Genomic DNA, 22,919 nt, shown 5'->3' with positions numbered 1-22,919 from the left:
CATACCCTTATCAAGTAATTATGACAAGTGAGCATTTTATTACTGCAAAACCAACTTAAGTTTAAGTTTACGATTCTAAACAAAGAAAAAAACAAATATGTGACATGATCAAGGGAAATGAGTCGGATGTCGCTAATATTGATTTTCAGATATTGGTAAAGAAAGTGTTAAAATTCTTTTGTTTTATAGTGTTTTTAGCGATTGATAAATTGATGTAACTTTGCAAAGAAAAGTCGTATCAACATGGGGTTTTCAGTTTCAGAAAGCTCTAAATGTTCTCTTTAGAAACATGTAAAACTCATTTTTGACCAGGGCCGACATGTGACTCATTCCCCTTGATCATGTCACATATTATTTTGACATCTGACTCATTAGAGATAGCAAATAGGGAACTTGCAATGCAACACATTGTGTAAAAAACTGTTTGTATCAGATTTCATTTTGAAAACAATAGAAAGGGCAATAACCTTGGCAACTTCTGATAATAATGGTATTTATTTGGATCAATCTACAATGAAACACTGTCATTTTGTGACTCATATAAATAATGTGAATGTGAACATTCCCTTTATTTTCCTTCTCACATAAGCTAGGAGTGTATAAATATATAGTTTTGCCCAAAGTACTACATGTAAGTGACAAAAAAGTATTTTGTCCAATTTCTCTAATAACATGCAGACATTAACCTGTAACCAATACAATTTCAATAATAATAATGATAAAATAAAAACACTTACCTTTCGCCATCAACTTGTGAAGACAAATAATTTGATACTATTTTTATTCAATTTGGAGCACTTTGAAAATTTGACCAATGTACAGTGTTATTAAAGCCATATTATAACATTTTCAAACAAAATAGATTAGCATTTCTTTGCCATAAAATGTTAGCTTTTACTGTCAGATATATCCCTTTTATTTTTGAGCCGAACAACTACGGCAAAGCAAAGAAAATTGGAATTTACTACAATGTACCAGCGCACATGTCGCCAATACGTACCACTCCTTCGGTCATGTTATAGTACGACCTTTTGTTGTGTATATCACCGTCCCGCACGCCGTGTACGTACTGTGTGTTATGAACATCGTGTATGCGTTTGACTAATAATTCCATCGTAATAATAAAGCGCCGATTCCGGCGTTTTATTCAAAATCTCGGATTTTGACAAAACTACAGCACCTAGAGTCTTGATTTTTGCAGGCTATATTGGTTTAATAAAGTACAATTTAATCGTGTAAAAAAATGAATTAAAAAAATTCAGTGAGGGCGTCCTCCTCAGCAAATGTTATAAAATGGCTTTAATACCCTTTGACCTATTTTGACATAATATACCGTAAAACCCCGTCTACAAGGATATACCTAAGAAACGCCCTCAATAAAATTGGTTGCTTGTTGTATTTGGAGTTTGAGCAAATATATACTGGCACTGGGTGGCTATGCATTCCATCTAAGTATGTTGTAACACCAATCAATTGTATTGACATAATAACGACTGTTTCAGTATATTAGGATCAGTATAGCTCAATTGATAGAGCGTCAGACTTTGGAACTGAAGACATGCTGAAGAGAGCATGGTCCGGGCACCGGTTCCGTTTTTTCATTCTCGTTTAATTTTAACTTTTTGACATGTTCTTTTATCTTTCTTCAAATCTACCTTTCTACTTTTAATTTTAGGTGTGTTTTTTTGTTTTGTTTTTTTTTTTTTTAGTTTTTTATAGTTTTTTAAAGTAATTTTGTGGTTTTATAGAAACTAGTAAAAGCATTTTATTCTAAATAATAGCGAAACCCACGGTTAGACAGATGTGTTGTAACTACTTGTCTGTCCTCGTCTTTGCAATAAAAACCTATGTTGCACCTTTGTGCCATCCCAATTCTTGAGGAATGGTAGGTAGGGTGCGTTTTGGCTTAAGCACGATTTTGTTTCTACTTGAAATGAAATCAAAATAAATATTGTTCTGTTGCCACAATTGCAGTTTTTTCAATAAAAAAAAATAGATGAGGAATAATAATTATTCCATATTTTAATCTATTGTCCCATCAAGAATAGAGTGTCTTCAAAAACTTCAATCAATTCATCTGACAAAGGAAACTATTCTGGTCATTCAATTTTGTTTCGCTTGCACCTGTTATATCACAGGCGTTGGTAGAGAAGGCACACTTCTCTTGTCTTCACCAAGTAGTGATGTAAACACTAACATGATTAATTACCATAGCTAGCAATGGACATACACTATTTTTTGTTCCACTTGAACCCATACTATAGGCTATTCGCTGTCGATGTGACGTAATTAATCGGATTAACTACCATAGCAATTGATGAATACAATTTCAATATATAGCCCTGCACTTCATCGTTCACGTGGCACCTATGCATTAAACCATAGTTGTCAAAGAAATGCTAATCACTCGCCATGTAAGATTAGTATTTATGAAAAGAGTGGTATTCAATCTATGTTTGGTGACATACGCGGGTGATTAGTGCAATCTGCTTGATGGTAGGTTTTATGCGATTATTACGTCCACTTGACAGCGAATTGTAGTATAGACGAATCCAACAAGCCAAGTGATGGTCAGAATTTATTCGCCATTATATCGTTAGTGAAGTTATGTAATGTCGGATTAATTACCATAGCAATAGGTGAAAACAATTTTGAACATATCGCGCTGCGCTACAAGCAGGTTACACTCATCACCTGTACTGTGTATGTCTGCAATCATAGATTGAATACAATACTGGTCTTTTCAAAGATCTTACAGGTGCAGCATGATATGGTTCAATGAAGAGGTACCGCCTGAACGTATCAGTGTATAACGCGTATATTCAAAAATTGTTTTCACCTATTGCTATGGTAGTTAATCCGATTATTACGTAACTTCGCCAGCGTATTGAATAAAACAGGAGGATGTGAGTTCATAAGGGCAATGTCGGGGATTATAGGTCACAATCGATGTGGAGAGATGAGAGGTCCGACCAACAGCCATAGCGAATGGTTCATGTTCAACTAATTCCAGCGGACGGTCTGTGGCTAGTAAGGAATCGTCTTTGACCACATGCGCAGATCTGTCTCAATCAGGAAGATATTTAATATCCCGAATTTATAATAGGCCTATGCCTACCAGTTCCATCGTATAACCGATCTGCTAGAGAATATTTGTTACCATGTTTAATAAATTCGTATTTATCGTATAATAAAATGTAGCCAAATGTATATTATGTGTCACACGGTTTTCTGCTGAACCACTAGCAGGCTATGTTACCACATCTATGACAATGACAAAGGTGAATTTTGATGATTTTTACGATCGTCCGGATGAGCAAATCACTGAATGGGTCTTTAGTTCCCTCCTCTCCTTATCCTGCCAATATTATATGAATCAAAGAAAAATAAAGAAAAAATAAAATTAAACAAGAAAAAAAAAGAAAAGAAAAGAAACAATAAAAGAAAAACAATAGAATAAATTAAACTAAATATGAAAACAAAATGATCACGAAAGGAGTCTTTAGAAAATGCAAGAAAATATAAATGAAAAGTTTGAACAATATTTTGTTTATAAAAGTTTGTGTGACCGTGATGAGGCTCGAACTCACCATCTTCCGATCTAAAGAACCAAAGTCTTATGCCTTGCCAAGTGAGCTATGCTCGTGAGATGCTAAATAAAGATAAAATAATACATTGTATACCTGCTTGTGTCGGTAAATGATTTGCTCAAATTCCATAATGATATAATATTGTGGAGGGCGCTAGCGTGAAATATGCTATCATCACAGTCGCTTCTATTCCTTATAGACGGGTTTCTACGGTACCTCATTAAGCAGGCACCTTGCAGATAAACAAGTTCTTCTTTTATATTGGGACTAGAGGAATAATGTGTGATATTTAGGAAAGAAAAAAGCAAGGTACACCAACTTGATGTGGGGAAACAAGTAAAATGCAGACTAGACAGTATGCAGGGGGACAAAAAACAGCAAATGTAGGCAGAAGAAGTAGGCAAAGTTCGATAGCCAAATTTTACCAGTTCCAAGGCCCACAGAAGTAAGTGCTGAACCTGCAAAAACAACAAGGATCAATGGTAATACAAAACTGCACTAGAACAAGTGATGAAAATCACTGTGCATATAAACAGACACGCTTAACCAAACATCCAGAGTAGGCACAAAACAGGCAAAGTTCGATGGCCAAAAATTGCCAATTCCAGAGCCCACAAAAGTGTCAGGAAAACAGTACACTGGAAGTGATGAAAATCACTGTGTACATAGCAGTCAAACACAGAACAGACAAAAAGCAACCGACGTTTCGAGCAGATAAACTGCTCTTCTTCAGGGACAGACAACAAAATATAAGCAAACAACAAAAACTACATGCTGTAGTTTAAAAACAAATTCAAGTCAAAAATTGAAGGCAAGTTCAAATTGAAATAAGTAGCAAAAAAGACAGCAAACTCAGAGCAAAATAAGTTGTGTCTTCTCTCATTGAGAGCAAATTCACTACAAAGTTAGACTGGGAAACACTATATGTAAATAAGCACCACCACAGGACAATAGGGTATTGTCCTAATTGACAGGAAGTGAATGTCAAGTGGGGTCGCAATCAATAGAGGTTGTAGAGAATGAATAGATAGGATAAGTGGACTAATGTCACTCAAACTGCAATATTATGAGAAAAGTAATGCATATTAAATAAAGAACAAATAATGTTTATAGACCTACACAATACATGTATAGTGAAAAATAAGCCAAAAATTGCTGGATAAAACACAAGTCAATGAAGGTCTCAAATATAAAAGTGTAATATGCATACTGAAAAGAAGGGGAGGTAGAAAAACAGAGAAAGTAAGAAAGCATGTGGTCCATGCATGATAAAATTTAATTTCAGTGCATGTACAGATATAGGCCTCATGGGATGAAAGTGATAAAGCCAAAAATCACTAAAACCAAAGCACAGTGAAATACCGTTGCAAATTGACATGAAATATGCCAAAATAGGTAGTGATACAGGGACTGCTAAAAGCTGGAAAAATATTAGCAAGCAACGAGGCCTACAATAAGAAAGCCAAATGTGAATTGACACATCAAACATATAGGCCTACATGTAGGTCCAGTAATAAATGCTAACAAGATCCATAGGCCTAAAGATACACTGGCATGTTAATCTTTAACATTTAAGCCAAGTGGTTGGGTTGTCTGAAGTTTAGAGATCCAGTCTTTCTCAAGTTTCTTTCGCATGAAAGTGTCAGTCTTTGGGGGTTTGTCAATACACATGACAGTAATGTGATTTGCAGAATGTCCTGGAAGGTTGAAATGTTTAGCTACTGGTGTATTTCTGTTAAGACGAGCATCGGCACAATGCTCAGTCAGTCTGGTTTCCAGGCTACGACCAGTCTCTCCCACATACTGCACTTGACAATTAGCACATGTGATAAGGTAGACCACATTCTCACTCTGACAACTGAGGTGTTTGTGGATGACATGACTTTCACCTGTGGAAGAACTAGTGAAAGACGACCCTTTCTTGGTGTGTGCGACTGGTGAGCCACCGCCCCATTTAGGTTTAGAGTGGATCTCATGATTACATAAAGTACATGAGCCACATGCAATCGAGCCTCTGGGAGGAGGTTGGGCTGGAGGTAGGGATGAGCGCACAATCATGTCCTTGATGTTAGCATTCTCCGATAAGCTACCATGGGTAGGTTGGGAATAGCCTTCTTACATTGAAATAAAATACTTCATTAAAGCATTTTGAAATAAAATACTTCATTAAAGCATTTTAAACTTTTAATCCCCTTGCTTCATTAAAATGCTTCATTTAAGCATTTTAAACTTTTAATCCCCTTGTGTGGGCAAATTATGGAATTGTCCATATTTCACCTCATGAAAATATTCTTACCACTGCACTCATAAACATTCAATATTTGTATACCAATATACACTTGTCTTATCTCTTGACCGGGAGATGAATAACTCAATCAAATGTATTGTCCTGTTACCGCTAAGTATTTCACACCAAATAAAACAAAAGACACAGGAATTAACTGTAAAAACAATATATTATGTTATTTGTACAATACTTTTATATAACAATAATATATCTCTTGAAATGTTAAAGGTTAGTATAATTTAGAGTTCGAAGTTTACCGTTTTCTAAAATCCATTTTCCGTGTTGTAATACGTGTTGTAAAATGTGTAAATCTGGGTCATGAATAAAGCTTAAAATGTATATAAATAATGATAAATATAAATAATGAAATGTCACAATAAAATGTTCATATTGCAATCAATGTGTTCTAATTGGAATATTCTCGCGATCATGACGATAATAGGCCGACTATTACAATGTTTTTATGGATATAGGGGGTCCATGCCTTGGTAATATACCTTTTTTTCGGTATTATTAATTGCAATTCTGGGTAAAAACCACATGTGCCTGCTAACGGTCACAAAATTTTTATCGCATGAGCTGAAAGGGCTTTGGTAGTAGGTTACAAAAAGTCACATCAAAAATTCCTCCGGAGCTTGTTGCCATAGCAACGGCAGATTTTATGATTTTGGCGATTTTTGCTTATTTTGGGGTGAAATTAAGGGAAAATATGTACTTTTTTTAATCGCTCCTGACTTTATATTTGAGGTCACATTAAAAAAAGCAACCTTACCACCATAAAGTAATATCTTTGTGCTTTCCCCAGATGCACAAAATATTTCAATAATATTTCCCTATGTGCACTTTTAGGGCTGGGCAACATTGCCAATTTAGCACTTTTGAAAAAATGCAATTTTTACCCTATCTTTGAAGTCTAAAAACTAATTTTGCTTGAGCACCTAGAATTATTTCCTCTTTGTTGGTACTTGGGCAGACATTGCCCTTTCAAATTTGGTAAAAAATCTCTGGGGCTATTTGACCTGTAAAGCCAGTGTTGCCAGAAAGTTTGATAATTTTCAAAAATGCATTTTTCGAAATAATGCATTTTCTACATATTTACTCATGTAACCTTTAATACCACCAACTTAATTGAAATATTTGCACACTTTGCACTCATGATTAGACACACATTGCAACGGAAGCAACACTTTGAGGCTGGGAACAAGTTCTGTCCTCCATAATCCGGTATTGCCAGAAAATCATATTTTATAAATCCAAATTTCCAATTTGTGCGTTTTACAATTATTTATTCGCTTAATTTTATACTATCAATGTTTAGTTGAATAGAATGTGCATTTAAACATCATCTGATATAATAGAGATGAGATCAGACACATGGGCGAGTTTCTCGACAGGTGGCTTAGTAAGCCTTAGGCTTAGGCGTCCTTGAGGATACGAAGCTATTTTTTGACCAAAAATAGTACCGTAATTTTTACATGGGAAATTGTTTTGAAAAATGACATATGCATCTTGGAAAGTGTATCACTTACTAAGACATGTAAGATGGATGTTTTGATCAAAAAATTAAATCACAACATTTTCCTTTGACCTATGGTTTTTGACCCATGACCTCTCTTGGAATTCATAAGTAGGCCTAAAATGCAGGTTTTTAATGATTTTGGTCATTTTGGGCAAAAATGGACCCTTTTAGCCACCATCTCAAACAGGTTTTGAAACATAGGCAATGATGGTGTTACCAGATTATATGACAATTAATTTACCCATACCCGTAATTTTTGAGTTCGTCAAAACATGCGTGCATTTGTCCCGGGGGGGGGGGGGGGCACTCACATAATTGGTCTGTACGCATGCGTGACCAAAAAACAAGGAAAAGGGGTGTTTTTTAGGCAAGGCAAGTTACGCGAGTGGCGCATTTAGGGTCTAAAAACACTGATTTTCAAGAATAAGGGTAGTTTTCTGAAAGTGAACAACTTGTTTAGGGTACCTTTTCAAATTTTTGGTAAATTACGAGTCCGAAAAGGGTACATTTTTTCATTTTTACTGGCCAAAAAACTCATTAGGGGGTAAATTCTATATTAAATTACCTTATTAAGGGGCTAAATTTGCTGGTAGGGTAAAACTCGTTTAGGGGGTGTTTGAAAAAAATTTGGTCACGCATGCGTACAATGTCATATTTGAGTGATCCCCCCGGGGCATTTGTTTAAAAATGTAGCCTGGTAAAATGAATGATACGCACAATAAAAACTTCAAACTCCCATGGGGGCATCAATATTGACGTTTGCATTATTTGACACCCTTATTTAACTTCTTCCCTAAATTTAGACATCCGTTTGTTGTTCCGGTGCCTTCAATTTGACTTCTACTTCTACGTTGGACCTGTTGTCCAGGGTGGAAAAGTAACATCACATGTGTTCACATCGAAACAACCGTGCAGACAATACGAGTATTTATCATGTTTACAATGCAAGTAAAAATCCAACTGGTGAAAAAGCTAGAGGCCTGATGGGCTGTTGCATTTAAAACACTCCCTATTTCCCCCATTTCCCCTAGTTTCTAACACAATCCTCAAGATAAATCTCTATCCGTATGTGTACATGCTATCAATTTGGTTAAAATTGCCATGTATCATGTTATCATGTCGGTGGTATCAAAGTATCATGGTATGATCATTGGGTGGAAGGGAGAAAAGATATAATACATATTACCCTAAAGGATGTTGAGGTTGAAGGTCATTTGGGGGTTGAATTTAAAATACCTGTGATTGGGCTCAAAGTTGGTGAATATAAACCGAAAGGGGAACGTGTTAAAACACAGCAGAGGTCACTTCAGGTCAAACATCATGCACGGGTCAAATTTCAAAATTCCTCTGATTAATATAATTGTGAATAATAAATTCCTAAATAACATTTGACACAAAAGAAGACCTCTCTTACTTCCATGCCCCTACTAAAGCTAGCTTCCCTTTGAAAGGTCCGATGTTTAACATTTGCCCTGAAAGACTCACAATTTAATTTTGTCCTTCTCCCGGGATGCCCAGGATCAGGGATGTAAGGATGTGATCAACTGTGGAAGATAACATTCGATGGTCTTTATAATAAAACATGAAGGATCTAAAGATTTACCAAATCCTGCATACCAGAAAATATTTATGTATGTGGGCCTTGATCTTGGTCACATTCCGGTCCTCATTGAGGGTTTGGGGCGAATAAAGTGGGCCTATAGAAGAATTCATTGAGCCAATTACTGGGTCCCGTCTGCACCAAACTGGTGTTCTTACTGTCCAATTGGGCATTGATGGAATGTAGTTTCATATCCCCGGGAAAGGCCCAGGCGGGGATTCGGGGGGTGTAGACCCGCCCCTCCTTCCAGCCTTCCAGGAAAGGAGAGAAGAGAAGAGAAAGGGAAGGGGAAAAAGAGAAGAGAAAAGGGAGGAAAGGCAATTATTTTAAGCATTGTTTGAAGACGGGTCCTCGTCCTAAAAGCATGTGAAAATTACTATGGACCCGCCAATATGGAGGGCCCGTTACACTTTGCCACCAAAGTCAGTATTAAGACGGACTCCATACTGACTTCATCGATCTATGCATGCTTTAGTAAATGCGAGTCTCAAGGTTTGTAAATTGGGTTGTTTAAATAGTTCAAAAATGATGCAACAAATGGCTTGAATTGGACTTTCATTTTGCAAAATTTTCCAACTTCTGACACCCCTGCGTAATCCATATAGGCCTACAAGTGGCTATTTTCGCTCCTGCTTTCGCGCATTTGTCAATATATGTTTAACACCATTTATAGGCCTACAATAATAGGGAAAAACTTATCCACGAAAGGCTACATGGACCGCTCATTTGACAAATTTTTGGCTTTTTTAAACTAAAATCATTAACATGATTATCATAAAAGCCTACAAAAATTGTTTGATTGGCATAATATTTTAAGCTATTAGGAGAATTCTAAGAGAAGGCAGTTTCCATGGAAACAGCCATTTAAACCCATTTTTTGTTAATTTTACTGGGAAATATTAGCTCTATTTTACAGATATTTGCTTAAAAATGAGCATTCATGGCCGTTGCCATGGAAACTGCATACTCGTTGAATTTTCTCAATAGCCTAAAATTAAAGAAGTCCTATTTATCAATAAAGTTAAGTGTAGTTTAAACTTTTGTAATACAGAAAATGGTTTAAAATGGTTTAAAAGGGTCAATTTTTGCCCAAAATGACCAAAATCATTAACAACTTGCATTTTAGGCCTACTTATGAATTCCAAGAGGTCATAGGTCAAAAACCATAGGTCACAGAAAAATGTTGTGATTTACCTTTTTGATCTAAACATCCATCTTAATAAGCTGATACACTTTCCAAGATGCATATTTTTAAATTTCCCATGTAATAATTACTATTTTTGGTCAAACTAGGCTTAGTATCCGCAAGGTCACCTAAGCCTAAGGCTTACTAAGCCACCAGTCGAGAAACTTGCCCATGTGTATGAACCTCTATTGTATCAGATGATGTTTAAATGCACATTATATTGAACTAACATTGATAGTATAACCTTCACGGAATAAATAACTGTAAAACGCACAATTTGGAAATTTGGATTAATTAAGTAAGATTTTCTGGCAATACCGGTTTTTGCAGGACTGGACTGCTCCCCAGCCTCAAAGTGTTGCTTCCGTTGTAATGTGTGTCTAATCATTTGCAAAGTGTGCAAATATTTCAATTAAGTTGGTGGTATTAAAGGTTACATATATGAGTAAATATGTAGAAAATGCATTATTTCGAAAAATGCATTTTTTGAAAATTATCAAACTTTCTGGCAACACTGGCTTTACAGGTCAAATAGCCACAGAGATTGTTGACCCAATTGGGACGGAGCAATGTCTGCCCAAGTACCAACAAAGAGGAAATAATTCTAGGTGCTCAAGCAAAATTAGTTTTTAGACTCCAAAGATAGGGTAAAAATTGCATTTTTTCAAAAGTGCTAAATTGGCAATGTTGCCCAGCCCTAAAAGTGCACATAGGGAAACATTATTGAAATATTTTTTGCAACTGGGGAAAGCACAAAGATATTACTTTATGGTGGTAAGGTTGCTTTTTTAATGTGACCTCAAATATAAAGTCAGGAGCGATTCAAAAAAGTACATATTTTCCCTTATTTTCACCCCAAAATAAGCAAAAATCGCCAAAATCATAAAATCTGCCGTTGCTATGGCAACAAGCTCCGGAGGAATTTTTGATGTGACTTTTTGTAACCTACTACCAAATCCCTTTCACCTCATGCGATAAAAATTTTTTGACCGTTAGCAGGCACATGTGGTTTTTACCCAGAATTGCAATTAAAGAGTATTTTTATCATAAAAATTGACATACACAACTCATGATTGTTTTTAACATTTATTTCTCTTATCTTTTAACAATTTTTGTCACATCATACAAAAATGTCATTTTCCGTGTTGTACCTCCGATTCCGTGATTTTCTTCCGTTTTCCGTAAAACGGAAAACTTCAGACTCTAGTATAATTGCACTAAAAGAAACAATGGGCTATTCTATTTGAAATCCATACACCCCCTATATAGAAAACATGACCTTAGGGATAAAAAAAATGTTTGCTTGTCCATAGATCACTTTCAGAAAAGCTAGGATCATTCATTTAAAAAAAAAACCCAAAAATAACATGATTTTAAAATGCACTAGATTTGTATCCATTTTGGAATCATTTAACAGACTCAGTTCGAGGGCACTCATAATTCCCGGACGTCTCTGATATCAAATACTCTTGAAGCGTCATGTCACATAACAGTATCATATTTCAGAGACGTCTCATAAATCACATACTCCCTAGTTTCAAAACCCAGTCGCAAACTATATTAGTAATTTTGGTGAACGTGCCAGCGCAGTGGGAATAATTGTGAGTAGGCCTTATCAGGGTTGTAGCTAGCCCAAGTTGAGTGCCTGCTAATTTTACTATGAATTATAGTGCAGGCTTGGGTACTCTTGGGATTTTTTTACTTCAAAACATTTGATTTTGGCCATTGCAATCTAAGTGTGTTCTGGGACCATTTGTCAGAATTTGCATAGATAGATATAATTTTTGCACAGGTAGATTATTTGCTAAACATAGGAACACTTATTCTAATACACTCAGCTTCATTCCGATGTGCTGCATCTAGTGCCCAGCTGTCAACAAAGCTCGACGTATGTGATATCACAGACTCCCCGTATGTAAAATCACTGACCTGACAAAATCAGAGACATCCGTGAATTACGGGTGCCCCCGAACTGGACTATGACATGAATACAAATTTATATATTGAAGACACAAAAAGTCGACCATGTATTATTCTAGTATTTAGCTCTAGGTACAGGGACACTCCAAATAAAAAAAAAGAATAAACAAAAAAAATTAAACTTTTCTAAAAAAAAAAAGCGGTCAGGATAAGCCGGCGAGGACAAGCAAACAACTTTTTTTGGCCTAGTCTTCCACCACACAGGGCGTGTATCCTTAATCTTCCACCACACAGGGAGTGCATATTTGTAAGTTAAAAAGTTTATTTCCCATTCATTAACACTTGTTTACAAGGGATGTAAGTATGAACATAAAATATATGGAAATGTATGTGAAATTACGACAACTCTCTGCAATTAGGCAACAAAAGCCCCTGATCTATTGACTTGATGGATTCAGATGTTGCATTTTAGGGAGTTCTTTCAAGCTGTAGGTGAGTAAAAACAGCTGGTTTTTGGTCAAAGTGGATTGATTTTTTTTTTTCAAATTATGTTTGCAAAATCTTTTAGGGTAATTTTGAAAACAAATCCTAACCGACTGACCCTACTTGGAGCTTCTGTTCCAAGGTTTTTTCCTCATGGGCATTAAGAGACTCCACTTAATCCTCTGGTAGATCTCTTTGTACAAGAAGTATGACTATCAGCACAGAACAAGTTTCTGGATCTTTTTGCAATGACATCTCAGCCTTCTTTAATACCTTAATGATAACATCTTACCTTTGGAGAGGGCAAACAGATTGGCTCTATTGTCAATTTCATGATATATGACATGGATGTAAGAAGCTATTCTTGAAATAAAATCCAAAATAGTTATTATCAGATTTGTTATGAACTGTTAAGACATTTTAAAATGTCTTCACAACCAAGGACCAGCATACTAAAGTCTTGTTAAATTGCTTATTATCATTATAATAAATGATAAATTACTTATGATTTCACACCACCAAATAGAATTATATGGTTGTGTGCCCTTAATTTTACTTCTCCTAATTTATGCATTAAAATGAGCAGAAATGTGCATAATTTTGGCAAAATTTGGATTTGGTCATGATTAGTAATGTCCTCGAAGATTGACGTGGACTGGAACCCAGTGCATGTCAATCGCGTATACCCTGGATAGCTCAGCTTTGCGGCTGAGTGAACAGACGGGAGCAATGGGGGCAATACACTGGAGCCAGCCGGCTCCAGTGTATTGTTTAGTCTTCTTCAACATCGGACTAAGGGTGAGGAATCCCTGACAGAAACCTCTACTGACACCACGTCCTGCCAGCGCGGCGATATATGGCAAAAATCCCTCATGAAACTATGGAAGACAAAGAAAAAAAGAGGTCGTAAAGCCCATGGCCAGAAGGCGCAAACATCAAGGACCTGGTGATTGCAGATTGCCCAGTCGTGACATAAGATGTGAATCTTTGTATGGCGTCACACAGTCAAAGCCAATAGGAAGCTGTGTGACTGATGATGGTCACAAGATTGGACAAACACAACTCAACATATGTACGTATAATACTAGAACATTGAGAACGGAAGAATCACTTGAATCATTGCTAGACGAACTGAAAGACTTCAAATGGGACATAATTGGACTATGTGAAACAAAACGAGAAGGAGAGGGCATTGAGGAACTCAAGGGAGGTGCTTGGCTCTATAACCAAGGAAAAACAGAGGCAAACAAAAATGCCAAGGGAATTGGATTTCTTATCCACCCAAAATTCATAGACTATGTAAAGGACATGAAATATTACTCAGATAGAGTGATCTCTCTCATAGTACAGTTGACAGGAAACAAACAGCTTTGCGTAATTCAAGTGTATGCACCAACATCGGACTATGATGATGAAAACGTTGAAGAACTCTACGAGGAGGTAAATAAGGCGATAGAAGACAGCAAAGCTGAGTACACCATAGTAATGGGTGACTTCAACGCCAAGATAGGAGAATGTCAATCTGGAGAAGAAGCCATCATGGGAAAGTTTGGAGTTGGAGAAAGAAACAAAAGAGGGACATGCTACTTGAGTTTGCTGCGCAACAAGGACTTATCATTGCTAACACATACTTCAAGAAACATAAAAACAGGTATTGGACATGGGAAAGTCCCAACGGAATTACAAAGAACCAAATCGACTTCATCCTAAGTAGCCAGCGTGGAATTGTAGAGGATTGTTCTGTCATCACGAGTGTAGACATTGGTAGTGACCACAGGATGGTCAGAGCAAAGATACACATAGACAGGAAATTGGCAAGACTCAAAATCATTAGAAATCAAAAGAAAAGCAAGTTAAACATACTGAAACTGAAAGATTTGAAGAATGATTTTCAACTGGAGTTGAAAAACCGATTTGCATGTCTGGACATAGAAAATGCAGATATAGATACCAAATATGAGCTTATATCCAATACAATAGTGGAAGCAGCTGAAGAAATAGCGCCAAGAGAGAGAAAGACCAAACAGACCACAGAGGAGGACAAAGCAATCGAAGAGTTAGATAAGAAAAGGAAAGAACTTAGAGAAGTAGAGGACAAATCACCAAAACAGAAGATAGAATACTCAGAACTAGTCAAAACAGTGAGAAAGAAAAGACGAGAAAGAAGTAGAAAGAGAAAAAAAGCAGCAAATTGAATCCATCCTAGAAAGTGGCAAGGGACCAAAACAGATTACAAAAATGAACAGCAAGAAAACAAGAATTTGCCAAATGAGACAAAAGAATGGAAGCATAACCACAGACAGAGAAGAAATTCTAAATGTATGTACAGAATTCTACCAAGACCTGTACAGCAGTAAAACAGATGAAAACAAGCGGAACCAGAGTACCCACAAAATCAACCGATGACACTGAAGTACCAAATATAACAGTTAGAGAAGTGGAAAAGGCAGTAACACAAATGAAAAACAATAAAGCACCTGGACCTGATGACGTATCAAGTGACATTTTTAAGATAGGAGGAGGAGATCAACAAACAGCTGGTGAAACTTTATAATCAAATCCTGAAAGACAAAAAGATTCCTGAGAAATGGAAGCAGGCAAAGATCATCCTACTTCATAAAAAAGGGGATAACGCAGACATCAAAAATTACCGGCCGATAAGTTTGCTTTCTCATGCATATAAGATATTTACCAGAATAATCCAAAACAGGATCCAAAGAATACTAGACGAAAACCAGCCAAGGGAACAAGCAGGATTTCGGGCAGGTTTCTCAACAACAGACCATCTACACGCATTAAACCAGCTGATTAAAAAGGCCAATGAATACCAGCTAAAGCTTTGTGTAGGGTACATAGACTATGAAAAGGCATTTGATTCGGTTGAACATTCAGATCTTTTTGCAGCCCTAAGAAGAATAGGAGTCAATGAAACCTATGTGCTCATCATAGAGGATATCTACACAGATGCAGTAGCCACAATCCATTTGGACAATGATGTGTCAAACCATATTCACATAAAGAGAGGAGTGAGGCAAGGGGATACAATATCACCAAAGATCTTTACAGCTGCCATGGAAGAGATTTTCAAGAAGTTAGATTTGGAGAAGCAAGGAATAAATATAGATGGAGAATGGCTGACAGACCTGAGATTACTTGAGATGATGTTGCTTTAACAACAACATCAGTCAAGGACATGGAGATTCAATTAAATGGTTTGAACAGTGAAAGCAAGAAGATCGGTTTAAAAATACACAAAGGAAAAACAAAATTCATGACAAATTTCAAACAAATGAGCCCATTGTAGTTGAAACTGATGAGATAGAAAAAGTAGAAAGCTACAAATATCTTGGCCAGACTGTGAAGCTGGAAGACAACACGAGAGAGGAAGTTCTAATCAGAATTAAGGCTGGCTGGAGCTGCTTTGGCAGATATAAAGACATTCTGTGTGATAAAAAACTATCAATGATATTAAGGAAGAGGGTCTTCAATCAATGTGTGCTGCCTACAATGACATACGGCTGCGAAACGTGGACAACAACTAAATACCTAGAACAAAAACTGATAACAGCACAGCGGGCAATGGAAAGAAGAATGCTGAACATCACAATACGGGACAAAATTAGGAACTCATATATAAGAAATAAAACCAAAGTCAAGGACATTCTAGAGAAAATAAAAGAGGCAAAATGGAGATGGGCAGGACATCTAGCAAGATCAAATGATAACAGGTGGACAAAACGTCTAACAGAGTGGCAACCTAGAACAGGCAGAAGGCGAAGGGGAAGACAAAAAGCGCCAGATGGCGGGACGACATTACATCTTACATTGGCACAACCTGGGCTAGGATAGCGCAAGACAGAGAAACATGGAAGCTTCATGAGGAGGGCTACAGCCGACATGGGCTGACGTAGCCAGCAAGTCAAGTCAAGTCAAGTAATGTTTGTAATGCAAGTGTACCACAGATGGGAGAGATCGAATAACTTTGATTTTAAGCAGCCTTATCTTTACAGAAACACTGGCATGATTTTGCCTGTAAAATAGGCAATTCCCGGACATCATAGACTTCAAGGGCCAGTCGTAAAAAATAATGACAGTCAACCTATATTTTTTCCCAGCCAGAGGGATCAGACAAGGGCTGATTTCAACCATCATAGCTGTCGCTTAAAACTGAGTCGCTCCTGTGAAGAAAAAATGATGTTTTCTTAAGGCAAATTTAACACATATCTCTATCGGACTCGATCTGATTTGGTGGTGTGAGATCTGAAATCATTAAATTGCTTATATCATTATAAGTTCCAAAGAGACAACTCCGATCTTTCAATGATTATCACATCACATAGTCTTGACTATCACACCACTAGAGTATTAGTTTCTGCATCAAAAGAGTACAATAAGGAATTGGACAATCTTCATGTACAAATATATGTTCATAAAAACCCGTAAAACTTTCAAAACCTTCAAATGTAGTTTTAAGTGGTAATATTAAGGTTTCCATTTTGTAAGCGCTCCAGGCCTTTTAGAAGTGGCGCAAATGCTCTTTGCATTGTATTGTAATTATCAAATTGTGCAATTATCTATACATGAAAGAGTATATTTGAAAAAAAAAAACCCCATATTAGAAAGTGCACAAGACATAAACAAAAAGAAGATATATGCGCCTATTTATCATTGTAACAATTATTATGACACTTTTTAAATTCTATTATAAATATATTATATATTTCAAAGCAATAATTTTAATACAAACCTTTACCACAAAGTACTTTGGCAAGATTAATATCAACATTTCATTTAATTATTTACAGATTCCAAGATCATTTCTATAAAATTACAAAACAATCAAGATTATAAATATAATTGAATTCAAGGTTATTTTGAAGTCTTTGTGTTGGCTTTGTGTGTTTAATCATTGTTCTATTATTTGTGAGAATGACCAATTCATTAGAGATTTATTTGCAGTAATCAAAAATAGGGACGGCCGTCCCAAATAGCTCTTCCAAAGATATGGGTAGTGAACACCACACATAGTAAATATTCATGTGAAACTTTTTTTTTTTTCATTTTTGTGATAAACTTTTTTTTCATTTTCAGCCAATCACACAAGTTGACACAAGTTTGGTTGTAATTGGATTTGAACTATTCATGTGAGATCAGATTTTGTATTCTCAGCCTATTTACAAGTTGACCTCAAATAACCTCTAAGCAGGAAAGAAGAACACATTGTGCTTGGACTGTTTAGTCTATTTCTTCTTTCCTGGATTGTCATTTCAATTGCTTTTAATGTTTTTTTTTTCATGTTTGTAATTTATGGCAATTGAAATAAATATTATTATTATTATTATTATTATACCTCGGTATATGATCTTGAACACCACCAATAGATGAGGGTTCCCATAATGCAGGTATGATCCAAGTTTGGTTGTAATAAGATTTGAACTGTTCATACGAGACCAAATTTTAACCAGAAGCATTACATAACTGTAGACGGATGGGCACACAACCGCGACTGATGGATACACACCCCGACTGACGGATGGACTGACACATGACTCGTAATGTTTGTTTGTTTGAAGTCTGATCCCTTCCTTCTCTGGTAAAAATATCATCATGATTAGAAATTCAATATCTTCTACACTTTTATCATATTTTTACCAACCATACCCCTAAAGAAACCAAATTTCTATTATATGACATTGTTATATTTTCAAAATCTTGCATCCTATACTTTGTAGAAAGCCCAGCTGTCCAACTATGTCACTACTTGAACAGTAGCCTAATTTGCATATGCAAGAAGGCTATTCTAAAAAAATAATGATATTTGATGGATAAACCAGAAAACCCACACATTTTTTGGCCTTGATATACAGACCAAATGAATTTCTTAAAATTTGAAAGACTTGGTTGGTAAAGACACCCAATAAAAATTCAATATTCTTTAATCACTTTTATCACTCACGATACATCACAGATATATATGTTTTTAGGAAATTTTAAATTTATAAGGCCTTTCTGCATTTGGAATTGTAGCATGTCAGTTTTTGTTTTAATTATTCAAAGTGAAAAATTTTCACAACAACAACCAGCTATTGCATATCATATTACTCTATATGAAATACTTATATCATAATGAAGAAGAAATCACAACTTCTTTTCTCTGTATACTGAAAAAAAAACCCTGGTTAAACTTGTCTATTCATTTTAACAGACTATTATTTGTGAATTCTACAATACAGTGTTCCAATTGACAACCTTTCCAGTACAGCCGCCATTGGCATGTACATAAAGTTTGTTCGGCTTATAATTGGCGAAAATGATTTAGTTTTTATTACTGCACACGTCAATGAACTCCCAACTTACGCTCGTGTAAATTAACATAAGGCCGCGCCAGCCCGGCATTACACAATGCACAACTAGTGTCAGTGCTGCTCCCAACTGCGTGCATGCCATTCTACTAGCAATACACAATGTTATGAGACTCATTTTTTGCCAATTATAAACCGAACAAACTTTAAGCACAACTAGACGATGTAATCATTGGTGAAGATTTAGTACTGGAAACTGTTGCCTAGTACCATAAAATATTGACTTATATCAAATGTAAAATAAATTATTTTCAAGAACAAAACAGTTCCAGTGAACTATGTAGATCAGTAGTACCTTTAGCTACTCCGTGCTTGGCTGTTTGACTGACCATGTTGTGAGTTATTATGTTTGGACTGGGAGTAGCTCTGCATCATTCTCATTCTGTATGTTACCATAATCATCGTAAGAAAAATATGGATGGATAAAATATCAGTGATATGTATTTAAATGGTTTTAGTTTTAGTTACGTTAACAACACAAAGTTCAAGTCAAATTTTGATAGGTTTTGTTAATGGTTTAGAAGGGTTTTTAAAATGATTTTTCATTCAATACTAGTCTTATGTTACTAATTTTGATTACTTTTTGTTTTGTTTACTTTTATCTAGCAAATACACAAAACGAAACTTCAAAGACGCAGGAAATCCTATTCTCTATAAAGATCTGAATGTGTACACTCTTTATATTAGACTGTCTGCGTATGGGTGTGGGATAGGGTGAGGGACTGAGGGTGTATATGGGTGTGGTGTATATGGGTGTGGGGTAGGGTGGGGTGTATGGGTGTGGGTGGGTGTATGGGTGCATATGGGTGTGGGGTAGGGTGAGGGTATATGGGTGTGGGGTAGGGTGGGGTGTACATGGGTGTGGGGTAGAGTGGGGTGTATGGGTGTGAAAGCAAGTGTTTGTTGTCTTACCTTTTTAGCTGACTTATTTGTGCTGCTCCTTTTCCTGTGCCTGTTGTACTGCAAGAAAAAGTAACACAAATATTATTGTCCAGTTTTCAAATAAGATGTATTTTGGCACCAAAGCACTTGAGGGCCTGAGAGAAAGTGATCATGACTACCCTATTTTGCCTCACATTGCCCAATTTGGTACTGTTTACAGCATAAATAGGAGAAGTCGGTTCTCATTGGCTAATTTAGCATCGCATGATGCGCATGACCCAAGTCTTTTTACGTGATGATCAGGACAAGCAGACAAGCAGCAAATATTCAGCAGGATATCTGATGTCGCAATGTGGCTCAGTTGTTCTTGCCTGGAAAATTAGTGCACTGGTTTGATCTCCACTACAGTACTAATTTCAGTTTAATGAACACAGCTTTCAACATACTCGATCCAACAACAATCGTATCGCATATTTCAAAAACGCGAACACACGACCTTGGATACAATACTAACAAGTCACAAATGAGTTGGCATAGCACTTCAGTGTTACGCACACACAGTCGCACATACATGCTGGAGTACATCACTCAGCGTACACAAAAAATTTATCATGCTATGTCAGGCTGTGTTCATTCAATTGATATTTCTACTGTAGTTGTGATTTGATTTCACTTTCTCAATTCATTATGTCAGTAGACTTGGAATATTGGAAATAATCTGTGAACCGATTCTCACAAGCTGTTGGAAGAATCAAGTTTAATTCATTCCTACAATTTCCCAAATGTAGTAGCATCTGTCACCCTGTGAAGAAAGGAAGTGTACCCATGCAGTGGTATACCGTGGCCGCTCCTACCCCGGGGGCTGAAGAAAATTCAATTTTGCCGCCCCTTCCTCAACAGCCCGAAAAAATTTGTTGGTGGTTTGAAAAAGTGAAGAGCAAAAAAAAAAGGATTATAGGCACTAGTGCCCTAAAAGCAACACATTTTGATGTATAGTACAATTTTTTATACGTTTTCAAGCTTTTTTCTTTACTTATTCTTTTTGCCACCCCTTCTTCTTCAGCCGCCCCTTTGTTTGGCCGCCCCCTGCTTTTACCCCGGGGGGCTCGCGCCCCAAAGCCCCCAAAATATGTGCATGCTATGTTATTTCAGCACACACTGCTATTTATCTGATGGGTCAATTATAAATACATATTTGATGACCCATCATATTGAAACACATCAGTTGCAGGAACATTTAAAGCCAAAATAAGTAATTTGCTCCACTGCAGTAACACGCTCAATTTTTCTTGAATTTCTACTTTTGCTTGATTGTGTAATGCCCAATTGTGTACTAAAATAACCATGAAATGCTATGATTACAGTAAAATTGAAAAATGGCATATAAACTGTGTGCATATCACTATTTGTCTTACGTCTTGTTTGTACATCCCAGCTGTGGGAAGCTCCACCAATAATCATGATAATAATACGATTGGCAAACTAATACATGCATTGTAGGCGCTGGAATGAAATAGCAATTTTCTTTGTTTTACCTCATTTGTTTGGCTCGAAATTAAAAGGGGACAATCAGTGAACACTGACCTTTAAATAGGAATCTATTCGATATGCAAATCACACATTACTGCTTTAAAGATAATAAAGAAAGTGGGTATTAAAAATAAAGAAAACAATAAGGAAATTTGAACTCTATTTGTAATATAAAATCACCATTCTATCTACATGCGACATCAATGGATAAGGTGTCATTTTAAAGCATAAAAAAGCAATCATCTAACTTGATAAACAAATGAAAGTTAATATTTGACAACAACTGCCATATTTCAATGTGATGGGCCACAATTTACTTTCTTGGCCAATGCATGCTTTTGTAATTTGGGAAAAAGTTTTACCCAGATGAAGTATCCCAGTAACAGCTCACTTACCAAGAAAAGGAGTGCGATAATGATAATGATAATACCAATAACACCCATGCACACACCGACTATGGCAGATGTCTTCATGTGTATTGCTCTTGGTGGCTGTGATGGTTCTGATGAGTGTGAAAGACCTAGAAATATAAGTGAAAACAATGAGTCAAAATTAACATCAACAAAGCAAGTATTGCCAATTTATTCAAAGTATCTGATGGTTGCTCAATTTATTACACCATATTACATCTAAACTTCAACACACAGTGTTATAGAAATATGGCAAAAAATTTTTAAGGGTCATTCGAGCCTATATCTGAAAATCTACAATCAATTTTTATTGGTCTGAACTCAAATTTGAAAAATGACACACATTTATGGTTATCTTTAGACAGCTTCCAAAATGAGCCAATATTTTTAAGGGCCTGAACATCTATGGGCCTATACCATTTTCAAACTTTAACAGGATTTTAGTGTGAGGTTCATGCTTTATTTCTGCCATTGGTCAGACATGATAGGAGGTAAAAAATGTAAATATTTATGTAGCGCTTTATGCTGTAAACAGCCCCAAAGCGTTTTACATTTATTCCGCTGTCATTAGAATATGTCAGAACCATGTTTGCGGCCTAAAGATGGCGCAGGATTCATCAGTACAACGACTGTGACTACTCTTAACAGCCTCCCATTGCACCTGGGTGGGGTGAGGCAAGCGAGGCAGAGCACCATGCCAAAGGGTGCAACAGGGTTGTGGGGCGGGGACTCAAACCCATGCATGTCGAGTCCAAGGCCGTAACACCACCATGTCCTCACACGTATTACAAGTGTACTTATTTCAAGTGTCTTGATTTTTTTATTTATATGTTATGTATGTTACATATTATATGTACGGCTTTGATGGCCATACTTACCACAATAATAATCTGTGCACTGTTCCCCCAGTTTATCACGATCACTTCTGCATTAAGCTACATATAGAGAGAAACACATACATGTATGACTAAGTAGCATTAAAAATAATTACATAATATGATGCTTTTAGCTATACCACAAATCAACCTATAATTAGTACACAAAAATCATCACAAAAGCTTCATATGTGATCGATCTGATCCACTCAGGCCAAAGTCGGAAATGTAACTGAAAAATATGGGATTTGCGACCTAGAAATCATGTTTTGTGT

At 36.3% G+C, this 22,919-nt stretch overlaps 1 protein-coding gene across 2 annotated transcripts in view; it reads right to left on the bottom strand.

Moving 5' to 3' along the window:
- LOC140153165 (uncharacterized) overlaps nt 1–22,701 on the bottom strand; it is a 69,973-nt gene extending 47,272 nt beyond the window's left edge. The window contains exons 1-4 of one of the 2 annotated variants that reach the window (XM_072175832.1): nt 22,648–22,701; nt 21,755–21,879; nt 19,860–19,907; nt 19,243–19,329 (exon numbers count right to left, since the gene is read on the bottom strand). In XM_072175832.1, coding sequence (XP_072031933.1) covers nt 19,243–19,279 — 37 coding nt within the window. In that variant the 5' untranslated portion in view covers nt 19,280–19,329; nt 19,860–19,907; nt 21,755–21,879; nt 22,648–22,701. Of the gene's footprint in view, nt 1–19,242; nt 19,345–19,859; nt 19,908–21,754; nt 21,880–22,647 lie in introns of those variants that run through there. The other variant, XM_072175833.1, reaches the window with a different exon arrangement.
- Between the last annotated feature and the right edge of the window lie 218 nt (nt 22,702–22,919).

Source organism: Amphiura filiformis, chromosome 5 (assembly GCF_039555335.1).
Source record: "Amphiura filiformis chromosome 5, Afil_fr2py, whole genome shotgun sequence".
Taxonomy (NCBI): domain Eukaryota; kingdom Metazoa; phylum Echinodermata; class Ophiuroidea; order Amphilepidida; family Amphiuridae; genus Amphiura; species Amphiura filiformis.
Note: the sequence above shows the minus strand (reverse complement) of the source record. Positions and strands in the feature narration are given on the sequence as shown.